The sequence below is a fragment of the Pan troglodytes genome, chromosome 10 (genome assembly GCF_028858775.2).
Source record: "Pan troglodytes isolate AG18354 chromosome 10, NHGRI_mPanTro3-v2.0_pri, whole genome shotgun sequence".
Taxonomy (NCBI): Eukaryota; Metazoa; Chordata; class Mammalia; order Primates; family Hominidae; genus Pan; species Pan troglodytes.
In genome coordinates, this window is record NC_072408.2 from 116,086,390 (window position 1) to 116,105,551 (window position 19,162).

The 19,162-nt window shown below is 52.9% G+C and overlaps 1 protein-coding gene across 4 annotated transcripts in view; it reads right to left on the reverse strand.

Moving 5' to 3' along the window:
• Positions 1-3,350: 3,350 nt before the first annotated feature.
• Positions 3,351-19,162, reverse strand: part of FOXN4 (forkhead box N4) — a 30,878-nt gene continuing 15,066 nt past the window's right edge. The window contains exons 1-9 of one of the 4 annotated variants that reach the window (XM_054664661.2): positions 15,241-15,846; positions 14,628-14,773; positions 12,526-12,650; positions 12,314-12,424; positions 11,871-11,998; positions 11,106-11,202; positions 9,762-9,969; positions 5,997-6,389; positions 3,351-4,518 (exon numbers count right to left, since the gene is read on the reverse strand). In XM_054664661.2, the coding sequence (XP_054520636.1) occupies positions 4,259-4,518; positions 5,997-6,389; positions 9,762-9,969; positions 11,106-11,202; positions 11,871-11,998; positions 12,314-12,424; positions 12,526-12,650; positions 14,628-14,773; positions 15,241-15,329 (1,557 nt within the window). In that variant the 5' untranslated portion in view covers positions 15,330-15,846 and the 3' untranslated portion in view covers positions 3,351-4,258. Of the gene's footprint in view, positions 4,519-5,996; positions 6,390-9,761; positions 9,970-11,105; positions 11,203-11,870; positions 11,999-12,313; positions 12,428-12,525; positions 12,651-14,627; positions 14,774-15,240; positions 15,847-19,162 lie in introns of those variants that run through there. The other 3 variants (XM_054664660.2, XM_522525.7, XM_024348035.3) reach the window with 3 other exon arrangements.

The following is a 19,162-nucleotide window of genomic DNA, read 5'->3' on the forward strand; positions in this document are numbered from 1 at the left end:
TTTATTGTCTATGGCTGCTGTAAGAATCCCCACAAATTTAGTGGCTTAAAACAATATAAATTTATCATCCTACAGTTCTGGAGGTCAGAAGTCCAACATGTGTCTCCCTGGGCTAAAATCAAGGTTTCAGTGGGGCTGCGGTCCTTCTGGAAGCTCTAGGGGAGAGAATCCATTCTCTTGCCTTTTCCAGCGTCCAGAGGCTCCATTCCATTCTCACAGCATCTTTAAATCTGACACTGACTCTCCTGCCTCCCTCCTTTACCCATAGGACCCTTATGATTACACTGGCCTACCTTGATAATCTGGGGTAATCTTCCACCATTTTTTTTTTTTTTTGAGACAGTGTCTTGCTCTGTCACCCAGCCTAGAGTGTGGTGGTGCAATCACAGCTCGCTGCAGGCTCGATCTCCTGGACTCAAGTGATTCTCCTGCCTCAGCCTCCTGAGTAGCTGAGACTACAGGTGTGCACCACCCTGCTTGGCTAATCCTTTGTTTATTTATTTTTTTTTTTTTTGTAAAGATGGAGTCTTAGTATGTTGCCCAGGCTGGCCTCAAACTCCTGGGCTCAGGCAATCCCTCTGCCTCCCAAACTGCTGGGATTACAGGTGTGAGCCACCACACCCGGCAATTCGCCCTATTTTAAGGCCCCTGATTAGCAAACATAATTCCATCTGCATCTTTTATTCCCACTTGCCTGGTAATAACATATTCGCAGGTTCCAGGGATTAGGACCAGGGAGGAAAATAAGGATAGATTGTGTCCTGGTATACACTGCAGGGAATAAGCTCCCTATACATGCTAGTGAATGCTGTTACTATTTTTGTTGTTAGAATGTGGGTGATTTCTCATAGAAGGGGAAGAAAAGCTTTAGAAACATGATCTCTGAGCCTCAGTTTCCTCATCTGGGAAATGGGAACATCCCACTGGTTGTGCAGGCTGTGGTGCGGTTCCGGGGAGATGCTGCCTGACTAGTGTTGAACTCTGTGCAGCACACGGCAGGTGCTTACATGACGGCAATTTGCGTTTTTTCTCCCATTAGTTGCTCAACCCCAGAAGGAGTCTCATTCCCCCCATGTCTCCTATATGCTTTCTTCTGGTGTCATCATGGCCAGCTGGCACTCTGGCTGTGAGCAGAGCTCTGCCTAGAGCTTGTGACCCTGGCATTTTTGCCTGGACTCTGCACACCTGACTCCCCCTTGCCCATGGCCAGGAACAGAAGTCAGACTCAACTGTGGCTCCCAGCCCTTTCCTGGTGGTGACCCAGTGGCTGGGCTCCATTCTTCCAGCTGAGCACTCCAGGATATGGAGGGTGCCCCTGTCCCCTAGCTCCTGCAAAGTCCCTGGGGTATGCTCATTGGCTGTGAACACCGTGGCCTAGGTCACTTGTTCCCCACTGCAGCCAATTTCAGAGGGTGGCTGGGGGCTGCAATGCTCTTTTTGGCCAGGCTGGGTTCACAGGGTCATTTAGGAGCCAAGCCAAGAGAGGATGTTACAGGTGCTGGGCAGAGAAAGCCAGGCTGCTGCAGGCACCCTCTCCCTACCCCATGCCTGGCCTCCACCAAGCACTTCCTGACACCACCCATAGCCCATCCTCCCAGACAAACTTCCTCACTCATGAAACGTTGCATGTGCACGAATCTGGTCTCCCCTGAGGCTGCAGGCCACTTCCTGGGTGGGCTTAAGAGTTAGACTCCTGCCTGTAATCCCAGCACTTTGGGAGGCCGAGGCGGGCGCATCACGAGGTCAAGCGATCGAGACCATCCTGGCCAACAGGATGAAACCCTGTCTCTACTAAAAATACAAAAATTAGCTGGGCATGGTGGTGTTGCCTGTAGTCCCAGCTACTCGGGAGGCTGAGCCAGGAGAATTGCTTGAACCTGGGAGGCAGAGGTCGCAGTGAGCCAAGATTGCACCACTGCACTCCAGCCTGGCGACAGAGCGAGACTCCATCTCAAAAAATAAAAAAAAGTTAGACTCCTAATTAACACATCCTTTGCCTGTTATATCTTGGACAGCAAGTCACCTGCTTTATTCCCCTGAGCCTCAGTTTCTTCATCTGTGAAATGAGTGTAGTAACAAATCAGACATGCTTCCTAGGGCTGTTATGAGGACCAAATGAGCTAATTTACAGCAGTGACTAGTGCAGGGCCTGGCATATAGCAGGTGCTGGAAGGGGTGTGTCTCTTTCCATCTTGTCTTTTCTGACATGAGGTACACACCTGAGCTGTGCCACTGAGCTCCAGGACACACACTCAGCCAACCCTACCTCTCCAAGCCTCTGCTCTGAGTGGTAAATGGCGTTCACGATCCCTGCCTGAAATGATGCCTGTCAAGCAGCAGGTCTCAGGGACAGTAAATGGAGGCGGTGCTCATTGTAACTTTCATGAAAAACTTCCCCCAGCTTCTGGTGCGATGGGAACTTGGTGTCAGAATGCCTGGGTCTGAGTGGTGTCACCTCTCTGGGCCTCAATTTCCCCATCTATAAATGGGATCTCACCTGTAAGGGGTGAGTGAGTGATGTCACTATCCTTTATCTCCCTTTGACCTTCTCACGAGCCACAGAGCTGCCATTCAGCCTTTATTGATAGAAGACAGTTGCTCAATTCTACACTTACAGTCTTGATGTTGCCCAAACACGGAGTCTTTGTGAATAACAGTTTCAACATCTTATCAGGGGTCATGTTACACAAAGCAGATGAGCAGTGCAGGTCAGACGGGTAGCACTGGGATTGTGTCTAAGGGTGGTGGATACTCGGTAGAAAGTTCCAGAACTGGGAAAAACTTAAAGCTCGCCCTTCAAGGCGGGGCTTAATGCCAAAACTCCCAGGCAGCTGGCTGAGCTGTTGATTAAACAGAACATCCTGGTTCTAGGGTTCGGGAACTCCCAGACACTGAGTCAACATCCATCTGGTGGAAAGAGGGGGATGGTGCGTGAGGCTGCAGCTTCTCCAATTTTGTCTCAGCTTTGCTGGGAGAGCATTTTTCACATTTGACTAGCTCACTCCCCTGTCTCTCTTCTAACCCAGCTATCTGCGGAACTTGCCACTTGGGGAGTCAGTAATTAGCAAGGAGAGAAAAAGAAGCATAAAAACAGCTGCAGGGCAAAGGGAGGTGAGGAAGTGCCAATAAATATCATGCGTTGAAGTTTTGTCCACCACTTGCCACGTGGTTCGAGCTTTACGTGGTTCAGTTGGCTTTCATTCCATCAGGGGTGTCTTAAATCCCAGTACAAAAGCACCCCCTCCAGTTCCTCCCTCTCCCATCGCATTTTCCCCTTTGAAAGTCCCCCAAGCCCCCCAAACAATGGCACCGCCCCTCTTAGGTACATGCAAGAAGAGATGTGAATCATGAACAGGTAGAAAAATATCTGGTCTCTAATACGGAAAAAATGGGATGTTTCACAGTATCAACAGTGCTTGCTGGTTCTAAAAAGTAGCCCCAGGCTGCCAAGGGATTACGAGCCAGTTAGAGATGTCATTCTCTGGCCTGTAGGAGTTAGGATGGCTGGGAGGGAGGGAGGGAGAAGGAGTCCCATTCCAGAGGCCTCGGGATGGGTTTGCAGAAGTGGGGTGGATGGGCCACAATAAATATAAATAAATTTACACAAGGTCACGGTACCCGGCATGGCCCAGGAATCTGCGCTAATAAAATTCTAACAGACTATCGGAAAGGTGGGGCTGAAGGCCACCTGGACCGGCTCCCATTTCAGAGTTCAGCTTGTCCTGTCCAAGAGAGAGGCTCAAGCTTCTCCGGCTCCATTTCCCGCCCTGGGCCTGTCCCCCGGAGGCTGCGGCTGAGGTTTGATCCACTCAGCCATTTCCCATGAGGATGAATTCAAGGGCTTTCACCCCAGGGTGTTTCCTTAATGCACCAAGGTGTCCCAAAATGGGGTGCAGGTCATTGAGGTCACGCAGCCAGGATCCAGGATGGAGAAGTCTCACTCAACACGGCCAGGCATTGCGGCTCAGGCCTCGGAGGAGTGTCAAGGAGTCGGGGGATGCTGGGTTGCTTGTCCACCTTCCTCCGTCCTTCTGACTTGGAAGAGCCCCCAGAAACTGCTCCGGAAGCTCCAGGGGGAGGCACGAGAAGGAGAGGGGCTGCTGAGGGGAACCGCTTCCCTGTCCAGCCGGCAACTTCGCCACAGGTCCAGGAGAGGCTTCAGGGACAATGAGGGACCTGCCTTCTGGGAACACCCTGTTCTAGTCAGTTCTCTGCCCAAGCCGGGTGCCGGGGTTCCAGGGCAGGTGGGGCTGACAGCTCAAAGCAGGGCTATAGGCTTGTTCCCCTGTGCACCCAGGTACTGGGAGGAGGAGCTGGTGCCCGATGCAGCCACACTGTCCGGAGTGGAGTACGCTGTGTAGAGACCCGTCACCTGCAAGTCTGGGAAGGACTGGTCGCTGCCACCCGAGGCAGGGGTCAGGCCTGAGGCCCCCAGGTCACAGCCAAGCGGGGAGTCTCCAAAGGCGCCCAGTGTGTCCAAGCTGAATCCCTCATCCTTCATCTCCTCCCACAGGTTCCCTTTCAAAGACAAAAGCATTAGGGTGAGCTGGCTTCCCATCAAATGACCTGAGTTCGAATCCCCCATCTTAGGGAAGAGGCAGAGACCATGTGTGGTGTCTAAGTCATGTGTTGTAGAAAAAGGGCATGGGGCCGGGCCTGGTGGCTCAAGCCTGTAATCCCAGCACTTTGGGAGGCCGAGGTGGGTGGATCACTTGAGGCCAGGAGTTCGACGCCAGCCTGGCCAACATGGCAAAACCCCATCTCTACTAAAAATACAAAAATTAGCCTGGCCTGGTAGCGCACACCTGTAATCCCAGCTACTTGGGAGGCTGAGGCACAAGAATCACTTGAACCCAGGAGTTGGAGGTTGCAGTGAGCAGAGATTGTGCCACTGAGCTACAGCCTGGGTGACAGAGTGAGACTCCACCTCAAAAAAAAAAAAAAAAAAAAAAAAAAGCATGGAAGGGCCAGAGTCGCAGCAGCCCCGGGCCCTCACCTTCCCACTGAATGTCCTTGGGAAAGTCACTTCCATCTCAGAACCTCAGAATAAGATGGAAATGATCAGTGAACCCAGCTCCTAAGGCTGTGGCACGGGTTAAACAAGAGGACTTGTGAAAAGCATTTAGTTCTCATGGTATCATTATGGTCAAAGCCAGGGGGACAAGACAATGTTTCTCTTTCTTCAGCACGTTGAACTACACAACAATCCAGGGGGAAAGAGGCAGGGAGGTGCAAATATACCCACTTCACAGCTGCAGCTGACTTGCCACTTGTCCATTTCCCTCGCTAGAGACAGAACTCAGGGCAGAGGCTGTCTCCACCCTTGGCTGGAACATAAGAGCTGCACCTGTGCTAGTGAATGGATGAAGTCTGAGCCTTCACTGAAACCTGAAATTCCCTTGTTCGTTCATTCATCACGTCCCATTTATTGGAGATGATCATGCGGCAAGGCAGCAGGTCAGAGTGTGACCTGGCATGGGGCTGGCACATGTGAGTTGAAGCAGTTACTGATGAAAACTTTGGGGTCAGAGCGAGGTTTAACTCCGGATTCTGCCACTTACTAGCCAGGTGACCTTGGGTGAGTGACTTCACTTCTCTCTGCCTCAGTTTCCTCATTGGCAGAACAGGGATGTGGAATGGTGGTGACCTCAGGTGATGCCTATGGAATGCTTTGGCCCGGTATACAGCAAATGCTCATTCCCTGTTGGCTGCCATTGGCTATAACAGGTTGAACATCCCTAATCCAACCAAACATCTGAAATCTGAACTGCTCCAACGAGCATGACATTTGAGTGTCTTGTCGGAGCTCAAAATTTTTTGGATTTTGGAGCATTTTGGATTTCCGGATTAGGGATGTTCAACTTGTAAAGGTTGTTGCTATGGGAACAAGACTGTGGGGCAAATGCAGGCAGTACAGTCCTCTCCCTCACTCCCTTTGGCCCCCGGGCCTCTCCCCTCCCCATTCCATTCCCATCACTCCATTCCTCCAGCCTCACCCTGCAGAGCGAAGTCCATGATGCTCGGGTCGAGGGCATCCACCTCAGTGTTCATGTCGGTGCTGATGTTGATGAAGTCTACAGGAGCCCTTCCCATGGCGGGGTGGGGGAGCGGGCTGGGGCTGAGGTCCGGCAGGGCGTGCAGTGGCGGGGTCTGGGCTGGTGCTGGAGAGTCTGGAGCAAGATGTGCCTGGGGCTGGACCTGGTGGTGCAGGGGGACTGACTGCAGGGACAGGGTCATCAGTGGCTGGGGTGGGAGCTGGGAGACAGCCAGGCAGCCATGCGCCACGGCCACTGTGGTGGCGTGAGTCAGCACGGGGGCCTCTGGTTCCCCCGGTTTGCCGGGGCGCCGGCAGCTTTCAGGCCGGTCGGAGATCAGCTTGTCCAACTCCTCTGCAGGCAAGTGGGAGAGGTCACTCAGAACCCACCCAGCAGTTACCGGGCCCCAGCCCAGGCCTGGGTTCAAATTCCAGTGTCACCACCTGTGTGACCTTAGCAAGCCTCTTGGACACTCAGAACCTCTGTCTCCTCACCTATGAAATGACACAGGCATCATCTCATCTCACAACTTACATTGCCACCCATTGTAAATGAAGGTGTCTATTAAATACTTCTCTGTGTCCTAGCCCATGCTGGGTGTCAATATTTTATTATTTTAAACATCTCTGCCCATCTAGCAAAACATCATACCCTCTGCACACGGTTGTTGTGGAAATGTAACAAAATCACAAACTGTGCAGAATCTTTGAGGAATAAGAGACGACATCAAAGGCTGGGCTCATGCAATCCCAGTGCTTTGGGAGGCTGAAGCAGGAGGACAGCTTGAGGCCAGGAGTTCAAGATTAGCCTGAACAACATAGTGAGCTACCATCTCTACAAAAAATAAAAAATATGAGCTGGGCTTGGTGGTGTGTGCCTGTAGTACCAGCTACTTGGGAGGCTGAGGTGGGGGGATCACTTGAGCCCAGGAGGTTGAGGCTGCAGTAAGACATGATTGCACTACTGTACTCCAGCCTGGGTGATAGAGCAAGACCCTGCCTTTAAAAAAAAATGTCATCAGATAATAACACTAGCCCCTTTCATCTTTCATCGGGACAGTGCCTTACAGGACAGCCCTGTAACCCTAGGGCTTCACTTAACTCTCATAACAGCCCTGCAAGAAGGAGGTAAGGCCGCGATTACAAATCCCATAAGACTGGGACAAAATGTATTAACATGCAAGGGGCCCTAGCCACTCCCTGCTACTAAAGAGACATTAAGAAGTGTTGCTGTGGGTTAAAAATCCTTAATACTCTTGGATATAAACAAGTAAAGACAAATTACTCTCATATTATTTTTGGTTAATGGCTATGTCTTGTTGAGTGCAACACAGGGTTGATAGTAGACTGGTAGGGTCCCCAGATCTATTTGGGTTGTACCCATTTGAGAAATGAGAGCACTTGGAATGTAGAAGGCAAAATAACTTGCCCAAGACTTCACTCCAAATATGTGTCAGTACTGGCCCTGGGTCTCAAGCCAGACCCCAGAGCTCTCGGTGGGGTGGGCGCGATGTCATACCCCCTCAACTGAGGGACCATTGGCTCCTGCTATTGCCCTTCTCCCTGCCTTGAGTTGTTCATCCCTAAGCCACACTGCTAGCCCCATTCCTACACCGCACGGTGATACCCAACAGACTCTGGCCATACTCCGAAGGCTGGGGCACAATTAGCCTCCACGTCACAGTCCCCATGCATATGTCCCTTGGATGGCCCCTCCTCAAATCCATTAATTTTTTTTTAAAAGCAGATGCAATCCTTTTTCTAATTAGGAACAGGATAGAAGTTTTGGAAAATACAGAAATATGTGAAAAATATAAAAGTTATCAATGGTCTCTCCATTCACAGTAAAGATTTTGGTGTATTTCTTCCCAAACACACAAGCATATTTATTCTCATTCTCTCGCTCGCTCTCTCTCAGATACATACATTTTTGGGAGGGAAGTGAATATGGATATATATGTATTTTAAAATATGATCTTGCTGTGGATATTGATTATAACCTGCCCCTTTTCACTTATTGTTTGAGAACTTTTTTTTTTTTTTTGAGATGGAGTCTTGCTGTGTCACCCAGGCTGGAGTACAGTGGCTTGATCTCGGGTCACTGCAACCTCCGCCTCCTGGGTTCAAGTGATTCTCCTGCCTCAGCCTCCTAAGTAGCTGGGATTACAGGCACCTGCCACCATGCCTGGCTAATTTTTGTATTTTTAGTAGAGATGGGGTTTCACCATGTTGGCCAGGCTGGTCTTGAACTCCTGACCTCAGGTGATCCACCCGCCTTGGCCTCCCAAAGTGCTGGGATTACGGGCATGAGCCACCACACCCGGCCTAACATTTATTTATATTCCAAAAATATTTTAAAATATTTCTCATTTCTAATACTTGCATGGTATGCCATTCTATTTATTTAACCAACCCCTATTGTGAGATGTCTGGACTGCTTTCTGTGTTTCACTCTTAGAAATAATTTTGTGATGGATAACTTTGTTCACAAACCTTCTGCTCAAATCTTTGCTCTTCACAGTACACATCATCAGAAGTAGAATAATTGGACCAATCCATGGGTACCATTTGCAGGTGTTTGATATATTAGCTTTCCCTCAAAAAGTTTAACAGCTTAAATTCCTATCCATTATATACGAAGCTCTCTATTGTTCCACATCCTAGCCCACACTGAGTGTTACTATTTTAAACATCTCTGACAATGTGGTAGGAAAGCAATGTGTAACCCATGGTTGTGTAGTTTGGCATTTCTGGGCAAGAAACTATGGATGACAAGTGAGATCCAACAGCTTTTCCTGTTTTTGATCAGGCCCCTCTACTACTCCTGCCACTGGATAGGGTTGGGGAGGGGGAGGCCTATTTCATAGGAGGGAGGGAGGTTTGCCAGACGCCTGTCTTCCCATCATCCTGGCTGAGAAGTGTTGCAGACTGGGTAGGGCATAGGCAGAGCTGGGGCTGGGCTGGGAGGAGGGGCGCGTGGTGTGTGTGTGCATGCATATGTGTGCGTGCATGTGTGCGTGTGCGCACACACTAGGGGCTGCCCGGGCCTCTTGGCCATGCTCTGGTGGATGGTGGCCAGGTCCTTCCTCTTCCACTTGTGTGTGCGCACGTGTGTGCATGCGTGTGTGTGTGTGTGCGCGCTGTGGGCTGTCTGGGCCTCACCAGAGTTGGCCATGCTCTAGTAGATGGTGGCTAGGTCCTTCCTCTTCCACGTGTGTGTGCGCACATGTGTGTGTGTGCATCCAGGCCTCACCGGGGTTGGCCATGCTCCGGTGGATGGCGGCCAGGTCCTTCCTCTTCTGTGTGTGTGTGTGTTTGTGCATGTGTGTGCATTTGTGTGTGTGCGCACATGCTGTGGGCTATCTGGGCCTCACTGGGGTTGGCCATGCTCCAGTGGATGCCAGCCAGGTCCTTCCTCTTCTGCGTGTGTGCGTGTATTTGTGTGCACAGATGTGTGAGTGCATTTGTGTGTGTGCACGCATGTGTGCATCTGGGCCTCACTGGGGTTGCCCATGCTCCGGTGGATGGCAGCCAGGTCCTTCCTCTTCTGTGTGCGTGTGCGTGTATTTGTGTGTGTGCGCGTGCGTATGCATCGGCTTCACCAGGGTTGGCCATGCTCTGGTGGATGTCGGCCAGGTCCTTCCTCTTCCGTGTGTGTGTGTGTGTGTGTGTGTGTGTGTGTGTGTGCGCGCGCGCGCGCGCGCACTGCGGGCTGTCCGGCCCTCACCAGGGTTGGCCATACTCCGGTGGATGGCGGCCAGGTCCTTCCTCTTCCACTTGTGCATCTCCTCCTCCATCTTGTCGATGCGGGCCAGGTTCAGAGCCCACAGGCAGCCCTTGCGGGAGGAGCCGCTCATCTTGTTCTCCACCTTCTCGAAGCACTTGTTAAGAGACAGGTTGTGCCGCACCGAGTTCTTCCACCCGTCGGGGGCCGTCTATGAAGACACATGGGCATTCAGAGGCCTCCCTGTAAGCCCTTCCCCCTACCCCGGGGATCTCAGGCCTGTAGGGGCAGGACACCGCGGTGGCAGGAGTAATTTGACAGTGCCTGACACTCAGCTTCAAGTTGGAGAGACAAGAGAGAGTGCTGGGGACTGAGGCCAACTGGTGTGGCCATGCCCTGATGACAGGGGAACTACAGTTCAGCTCTGGCCAACTGTTACTATAGGAGGATGCAGCCTGGCCTGCTGGATCTTCCATATTCTCTCTCCCATTCAGGAAGCAAGCAAGGAAGAATGATGCCAATAAATGGATAACTGATCGAGTGTATTCAATGCAAATTTACTTTTTTTTTTTTTTTTTTTGCGACAGGGTCTTGTTCCATCACCCAGGCTGGAGTACAGTGGTATGATCACGGCTCACTGCAACCTCAACCTCCTGGGATCAAACAGTCTTCCCACCTCAGCCCCCCAAGTAGCTGGGACTACAGTCGTGCACCACCAGCAAATTATTTTTAAATGCTAGATAACCAGATATCACAATGCATCTCACACCACATGTGTACATGTGTGCACACACACTGTACTGCAGTATTTTTGCTAAGGACACTGTCCAGTCCAGGGACCCCAGAGCTTGGTGTACCCTCTAACTTCCTGCTCCACTTTTTGCTTTGATGCTAACAAGGATAACGCTACTAGTGGCCAAACCTATGCTGGAAGCTGCCAGGCCCTTTATCTGCAGGATCCTCACTGACCCTGCCAGCTTGGGATGATTCTCCACCCCTGACAGATGAGGATACTGAGGCTCAGAGGTGAAGGCTTTTGCCAATTCTGTTGTTTTGCATCATTATGTTGTACTGAATCTGTGCTGAGTACCTAGTCTGGTGCCTCTACCCTTTTCTCCTTGGGATGCCTAATGAACTCCTCTTCATCTGTCAGAGCCCAGTTCAAATGCCCCCCTCTCTTTCTGACTTTCTTCTGTGTGAGTGTGTGTGCACATGTCCTAACCACCAGATGTACAGACATAACTGGGAACCAAAGAGGGTTGGCCCAGGGCCAGCCCTGGATTCTGGCAGCACCAGGAAGAGACCAGGGCAGCTCCAGCACCCCTACCCGAGCTTGGGACCCCTCACCTTGAAGTAGGGGAAGTGCTCCTTCATGAAGCTGTAGATCTCGCTCACAGGCAGGCTGCCTGTCTTGCTGTTCTTCAGGGCCATGGCGATCAGACAGCTGGGGGCAGGAGGTGGGGCGGGGCAGGGCAGGGCAGGGCAGGAGAGGGCAGGACAGGGCAGGCCAGGCATGAAAGGGTCTCAGGCTGACAGCCCAATGCCGCCTCTGCCAGGAAGCCTGCCCTGCTTGACCCTACACACTCACACACAGTGAGCTCTCAATATCTTTTCATGGCCCGATGTCTTTCCCACCCTTTGCCCTTTCTCCTTGACCTGGGCACAACAATTGGTACTGACTTGAGAAATCTTACCCTTTCCCCTCTTTATTGCATCCCCATAATTTTAATGGCTATGAGCCTTTAGACTTTACCTAGGTTGTTTCCCCCTCCCCAAACTCCCACGAGGTATACAATACTATTGTTTTGATGACTTTTTACATTTGGGGAAATCGAGGCTCAGAGAGGTCATCCCACTTCCCCAAGGCCACGTGGCTTGTGAATGAAGTGAACTGTGGCACTGGACTCAGGTCTGCAGTGGGCTCTTGACCTGGGGGACCCTATGATGCGCCTTCCTGAGAACAAGTCCCACCTGGGGGTTCCCCACTCCCCAAAACCTCCCCCTTGGAAGTCTGGGCTGCCACACTAGCTGTCTGAGATGCCCTGAGGGCAGCCTCATCCCTCTCCTCCCGGAGCCGCCCTTGGCCCTGACCCGGCCCACCCTGGACCTCACCTGTACGAGTAGATGGGCTTGGGGTAGTGTTTGGGGTGCAGTTCTTGAGACGAATGCACAGCCACGTGGGGCTGGGGGTAGGGGGGCCGCACCCCAAATGGGGAGCCATAGAGGCCCACAGGAGGGCACTTCCCACGGGCAGGGGCAGGGAGAAAGTGGCAGAGAAAGAAGGTGAGAAATAACATACGTCACTCACAGTAACACTGTCCCCACCCCAGTTTCAAAACACCTTGTGTGGGGATTCACAACCGTCCAGGAAACAATCTTGTCTCCACTCAGGGCAGGAGTTTTGGGGGAACGGAATGAATGACCCCATGACATGAGCATGGAGGGAATGTTATCCCCATGTGCTGGGTGAGTAAACTGAGGCTCAGAGGGGTCCCCGGCCAGCCCAAGGCAGGGTGTCTGCTGCTCAGTCCAGGGCTCCCCTGAGCCCTTGGTACCTGCTGGGCACCCGGGGGGAGCGGGAACTGTGGTTGGGTGGCAGGTGAGTACAGATGCGGCGGGTCCTGCAGGCCAGATGAGGGCTGGCCCCCCACGGGGAACTGGCTCATCTGCTGGGCAGGAAGAAGAGGAGACAGAGGGTCATGGTGGGGGTAGACACCCAGTCTGGAGGGCACTACCCACCCTCTGCAGTCCATGCAGTGCCACTTACGCTGTCTCTGTGGCCAGTTATGGGGCCCAGACCTGGCATGCCTCGGGGGGCCATGCCTGCTGGGCCATGGAGAAGGGGACTTGGAGTGGCTCCCACATGCAGGTCGGCCACCCCAGCCAAGGCACCTGCCGGAGAGAAGCACAGAGACGCTGCTGGGCTGGAGGAATGGTGGCTGCCACCAGGAACAGCCCAGTGCCCAGGTGTCTCCAGAGAACGGAGCCAGCCCCTTTCCTCGGACCAGGCACATAGTAGGTGCTTGGCAAATCACTTCCCTGGTGTGTAGTGAAAAGTAGGTTCTTACCAGCTGTATAACCTTTGGTCAGCCTCAGTTTTCCCATTTGTACTTGACCTACTGATACCCCTAACTATAAATCTGCTGTGAGGGTTAAATGAGATAATGTCTATCAAGTGCTTAGCACACTGCTGGGCACATGATAATATCTCAATAAACATGAGTCAATAATAAATGATAATCGATTATGTAATACCTTAGTTCCTGTCCTTCATGAAGCTAAAACACCAATTCACGGTTCATTTCTTTTCCTCAAAAACATGCCATGGCTCCCGAGTGCCTCTAGGTTTAGGTCCAAAGTACCTTTGTGCCTCCTCTCCCCTTTGCCAAGCCCTGCTGCTCCACACAGGATGAGAATAGCAGACATACTTCCCCCATCTTGTGCTGGGCTTGTGACAGACATTGCTAATCTATCACAGATTCTTACTGCTCTAGCCTGATTTTAGGCAGCCACCTCCAATCAAGCAAAGTTGACCTGCAGGATGGTCTTGCCCTAGGGCCACCTCTTCCAGGAAGCCCTCTGGGTCCTTCAGCTCTCTTCTGAGTTCTGGCTGCCACTGTCCCTAGATCTGTTTGTCTTGTCCTTCTCTCTCTGACCAGATCATCAGCTTCCTAAGAACTGGGACCACAACTTATATCATTCATTGCTCCAAATGGCTGGCACAGTAACAGGCCCACAGAAAGTACCCAGCAGCCACAGTGGGGAAAGAAGAGGAGAGGCGTCCTTATTTCACCATTTGTTAAACACCTCCGTATTCAAGGCACTTTCTGCATTGAATCCTCACAATGTCCCATGCAGGCAGTTCTGTTACACTTTTGCTGCAGATGTGGAAACCAGTCAGGGCAGAAAGCACTTGGCTGAGATCACACAGCTGTCCCCTGGGCGTTCTAGATCAGGGGTTGGCAAACTGGCAGCCAAACTCTGTTTTTGTAAATAAAGTTTTATTGGCACAGAGTTGCATTGATTCATTTACATATTGGCTGTGGCTGGTTTTGTGTTACGATGGCAAAGTTGAATTGTTTTGACAGATCAGTTGACCTACAAAATCTAAAATATTTACTACCTGGCCCTTGACAGAAAATTTGCTGACCCCTGCTGTACATGCTTTGCCCAAGAACGATTTGCCCAATGAAATAAATAATCCTAGACAAGTATTTTTCAACCACTGGTACTTTTAATATACTGTTGTTTAGTGTTTTGTCACTGTTTTGCTTTTCTTCAATACTTTCTGTGTCTCTAAGCATTTTATCCATTTGCTGTGATTGCACCTAACTGCCACTAGCTGCCTTTTATTGAGCATCTACTGTGTGCCAGCCCCTACACTCAGCACTTTCCACACATTATCTCTTGGAATCCTCTTGATCAGGGGGCAGCAAACTTCTTTTGTGAAGGGCCAGATGGCAAATATTTCAGGCTTTGCCAGCCAGATGGTCTCTGTGTTTTTACAACCCTTGGAAAACGTAAAATCCATTCCTAACACAAAGGCTGTACAAAAACAGGTCGTAGGCTGCATTTGGCCCACGGGCTGTAGTTTGCCAACTGCCCTAGAGGTTCAAGATGCACCAGTGTGGCAGCAGGACTCTATTCACAGAAACCTTAGCTCACCCAGGGCCTGGCGCACAGTTAAGCAAATGATAAACCACATCTCTCTAAGGAAGGGAGCATTTGTCCCATTTTACAGATGCAGAAAGAGAGGCCCAGAGAGACTGGGAGACCGGGTCATGGCTGCACAGTGGGTGGGTGGCAGGGCTGGGAATCACCCCTCTCCTATATCACCCTCCTCCCTGCCTACCTTGTCCCTGAGCCTACCTGGGTGTGGATGTGGCACGCAGGGGCCACCCAGGTCCACGCGGCCACTTGCCATCTGCTGCAGCCGAGGCACATCCACCGCCGTGAGCCACGACAGCGACTGCAGGTCCCCGGGAAGGTCATCATCGCTGGTGGTGGCTAGAAGCCTGCAAAGAGGAACAGAGAACTCGGGCGGGAGGGGGAGCTTAGGCCAGCTCCTGGGGGTGCGTCCTGACCTCTGGAAGCACCCGCTTAATGTGCCTCATCTCCCCAAGCCACGCCAGCCCTCCAACCTGCCCGTCCCCAGGACTGGACACGGGAACCTGGTCCCAGATCCCTTTCGGCAGCCAGATCTTTCATCCTCATCATTCCTTCCTTAGCCCACTTAACGCATCCTACTTAGCACCTACCACATAAACAATGCACGCGAATATTTGTTGAGGACTTGACCGGTGCCAGACACCGGTCAAGCCTTTTTACACTCCCAGTCACCCTATGAGGCAGGTGTTATTATTCCTATTTTACAGATGGGGAAACCGAGGCACAGTTGGAGCTCACCTACTATGGGACACTACAGCACAGAGCACTCAGGGCCTGTGGTCAGGGTCCCACCTGCTATGACAAGATCAGTCACCTGACTCCATGTCCAGGGCAGTTTCCTGCTGTACTGTAGCTGTGAGGAACATGGAACTTGGGAACGGTCTGCGTGGATGATCCTGCCATGTGCTGAGGCAGCTGAGTGCCTGCTACCTGCCAGGCCCTGGACTCAGCATTCAACAAGCGCTGTCCTGCACAATCCCCACAGCTGCTGTGAGATGTAGGGTGGGCCCATACTCCCCTTGTACAGATGAAAAAACTGAGGCTTGGAGCACCGAGTCACCTGCCCAAGGCGACACAGAACAGGAGGTGGTGGGGCTGAGACCCAGTCAGTGCCTCCTGAAGCCTGAGCCCTTCAATTCGACCCCTGGTGGTCCCAAGAGGCTCCAGTTAGGACCCACACCCACCAGCCGCAACAGATTCATGGGCAAAACATCGGTTGTAGTGGATGTAGGATAGCTGCCCATGGAGGTGCCAGACAGGTCGGTGATTTGGGATAGCCATGTCACTCCCCAGTGCCCTGAAGTCACACTTGCCACGCGACTCCGAGAGCATCAGGTCTTACACCACCATCCGGGCCCTGTCGTGATGGTGCAGACCAGCCCAGGAGCACACGCCTGACTCCACCACATCTGCCACCCCTGTAGCCAGGGGCTTTCTGTGTCACCACCAAGAGGCCCACAGTCTAAATTCTAAGTTCCATGTTTCAAAAATAGCCTCATAGATTGAGGGGCAGAGAGAGGCGGGACACCGACCCATCCTGCCCTGGTTTTCTGCGCCTCTCGGAGGCTCCAGCAAAGCCCGGCCCCTTCCCTCCCTCCATCTGCTTGGCCAGCTCTGCCTCACGTTCTCCCTCTCCCTCCTCCTCCCTGTCTCTCTCTCTGCTCCTCCCCATCTCTCCCCTCTTGTGTTTTAGGGCCACAATTAGCGTTACCATGGCCACACTGCTCAGTTGTCACAGGGCTGGGCCCTGGGCCCACAAAGCTGGCATCAGGTGACTGCCTGGCTGCCCCCGCGATTGGCTGCCTCATAGGGAAACAGGGCCTGGAAACGATTTGAAAACGCGGCCGGCCGTGTCAGTGGCAGCAGTTGGCCCGGCTGCTGTCCCCCGGCATCCCATTGTGTGACAAACGACTGTTGCCCCTGTGGCACGTGGCCCCCATTGTCCCAGGGTCTCAGTGCAATTGTTTCTGCAGCCCCCCGGCTGCCACCCCTCCGGCCTGCTCGTAACTCATCTGGCCAAGTGACAGCCACGGCCCCGGGCCTGGGCGATACCATCTGTCCCCTCAGGCCCTGGGAGACCACGGGGTGAGGTGCAGGGGCAGGGCCTGCTATGCCACCCGCTGTTGGGGGTGCTGGCCAGTCCTCACCCTCCCTTCCTCACCCACTGGCCAGACAACCTCCCGGCGCCTGGTGGTGCCAGCCATGCTCCTGTTCAGTAACCTGCTGTGACTCCCCACTGCCCTGGCTGCTCTGCTTGGCACTGCGGTAACAAGGAGAAGTGGAGATGGGTCCCTGCTGGCAGGTTTGGTAAGGTGGCTGCCCTCCAAAGCTCCCTGAGTAGTCGGGGGGAGGGGCTATAAATAAACCAGGTTCCTAAGTGTCACTGTGGGGCAGGATCTCTGGCAGCAGGTAAACCTAACAGGCAGTACCCGTGGTGGTTAAATGCTTGGGCTCCGGATGCTAATCCTGGTTTCCACTTGCCTGTGTGCCCTTGGGCCACTGGCTTAACCTCTCTGAGCCTCAGTTTCTTATCTGTATAATGGGGATAACAATAGCTGTTATCTCATAGGATGTCATAAGAAATATGTAATTGCATGTAAAGCACTTGGAACAGTGGCTCACGGTCAATGTAATATGAATATTTAGCTGCTATTAATATTAATACCAACATTAATGCTCATATTAATATCCACCAGGTCGCCAGGGGGGCTGGAAGTACACTGAAGCTTTGGGGTCTGGGGGTCACACCGACATGCCCCGGCCACTGCTACCACTAAACACTCCCATGTAATGAGCACTGCCTGCGTGCCAGACCCTGGGTTTTACACTGGCCCCATTTTACAGATGAAGAAACTCAGGACTGAGTGGTCACTTCAATGCTGTCAGCCTGTTTCCCTATAGAGTGAGGATTACACGAAGTCACGTATAAAGGGCTGAGCACAAGGCTGAGCATCTAGTTGGGCTGAGTCAATGGCACTATCCTGATTCTTCTCTTTCCTGCTACTCGTGAGCCCCTCTGGCTCCCCCTTCCTGCAGCCCCACTCCTTCTGCAGCCCCCCGCAGGCCCAGGCAGGGCTCACCTCCACGCCTTTGCATTTGCCGTTCCCCTTGCAGGAATGATGCCCTTTCTGCTCCCTCCCCTGCACCCATGCCCACCCCTGGAGGCTCACTGCAAAGTCTGACTTCTGGCCTCTTCACCCCAGACATCCTGCAGACATCACTGGACCCCACCTCTTACTTTACCTCTGGAAAGCAGAGACTGGTTTGCTCCCAATCTCACAGTCTGGAAAAGGACCAGGGTTGGGCTCCTGACTCCCTGTGTAGGTTCCTGCTACCCCGAGAGCAGCACCTCCGCTGGGAAGCCTTTGCCACCCAGACCCCAAGCACAGGGACCCACTCTGCACCCTGACTGCTCTCTACACTTCGCCAGGACCAGCCAGTCCTGCACTGTCTAGGTCTCTGCCCCATCACTCTGCCTTCTGGCTCATTGAGTGTTGGCTCCAAACCCCATATTGCCCCATGTCCTTGCACACAGTGGGTGCCTTTGTTTGTTTTTTGAGACAGAGTCTCGCTCTGTCACCCAGGCTAGAATGTAGTGGCACGATCTCGGCTCACTGCAACCTCCGCCTCCTGAGTTCAAGCGATTCTCCTGCCTCAGCCTCCTGAGTAGCTGGAAGTACAGGCACACGCTACCACACTGGGCTAATTTTTGTATTTTTATTAGATATGGGGTTTCACCATGTTGGTCAGGCTGGTGCTGAACTTCTGACCTTGTGATCCGCCCATCTTGGCCTCCCAAAGTGGGTGCCCTTTAAATGCCTGCTTGGCTGGTTGAAATAGGCTGACCGCAGGCCACCAGCGCTGAGAGTTGGTGTGACAGTGACGGTCACATCTAGCTCTTTTGAACTGACAGAGCTGTCTTCCACCTCCTCAGGTCCTTGCCACAGCCCCAGGACAGGGACAGAGAGTAGGCAGCCCCACTTCACAGAGGGGGAAGCTGAGGCCAGCCCAGTAAAAGCAAAATCCCTTTGTTTATAAGCGAGGCAGTCAGAACTCGAACCCGGGTCTGTCTGCCTCCCTCAGGTGGTTCCTGTGGCACTACAGGTGGAGATCAGACGTCTTCCGGGGGAGATGCCCCACCCTGGGTCCCAGGCTCTCACTTGGGGCTGCGCAGACCGGCATCTCCCAGAGAGCCAGTTAAAATGCAGAGTTGGGGCCCCAGCTCAGACCCTGAAGCCCCACCCTTGGGACTTCCGGCTATGCTCTGGGGGAAGGACAGCCCACAGGGGACACGGCCAAAGCTCAGGCTTTGACTGGACAGATCTAGGTTCAAGTCCTTGTAACCCCTGGGCTGCGTGACCTTGGACAAGTCACTGCAGGTCCCTGGGGCTCCAACCCCTGGCTGTCGTAGGATCAGGTGAGCCACTGTGTGACTGACTTTTGGCATGTGCAGTCCCCATCTCCCTTCTCGGGGGTTTGCTGTACATGCTCGGGGTCGATGGCCAGGCCCCTGCTTCCCCACTACTCCAGGCATCCCAAAGGTGGTCTGGTCCTCTCTTGTGCCCACTGCCCATGCCAGAATGTCCACCTCAGTGCACCTGACAGGTGGCCCCAGCCAGCACCCTGGACACCTGCAGTGGCTGTGGGCACCAGGAGCACTGTGGTGGGAGTCCACTGGCTCCGAAGCCTGGCTAACTTCATGCTGTCTCTTAGGGTCTCTCTGGCATTCAGGCATG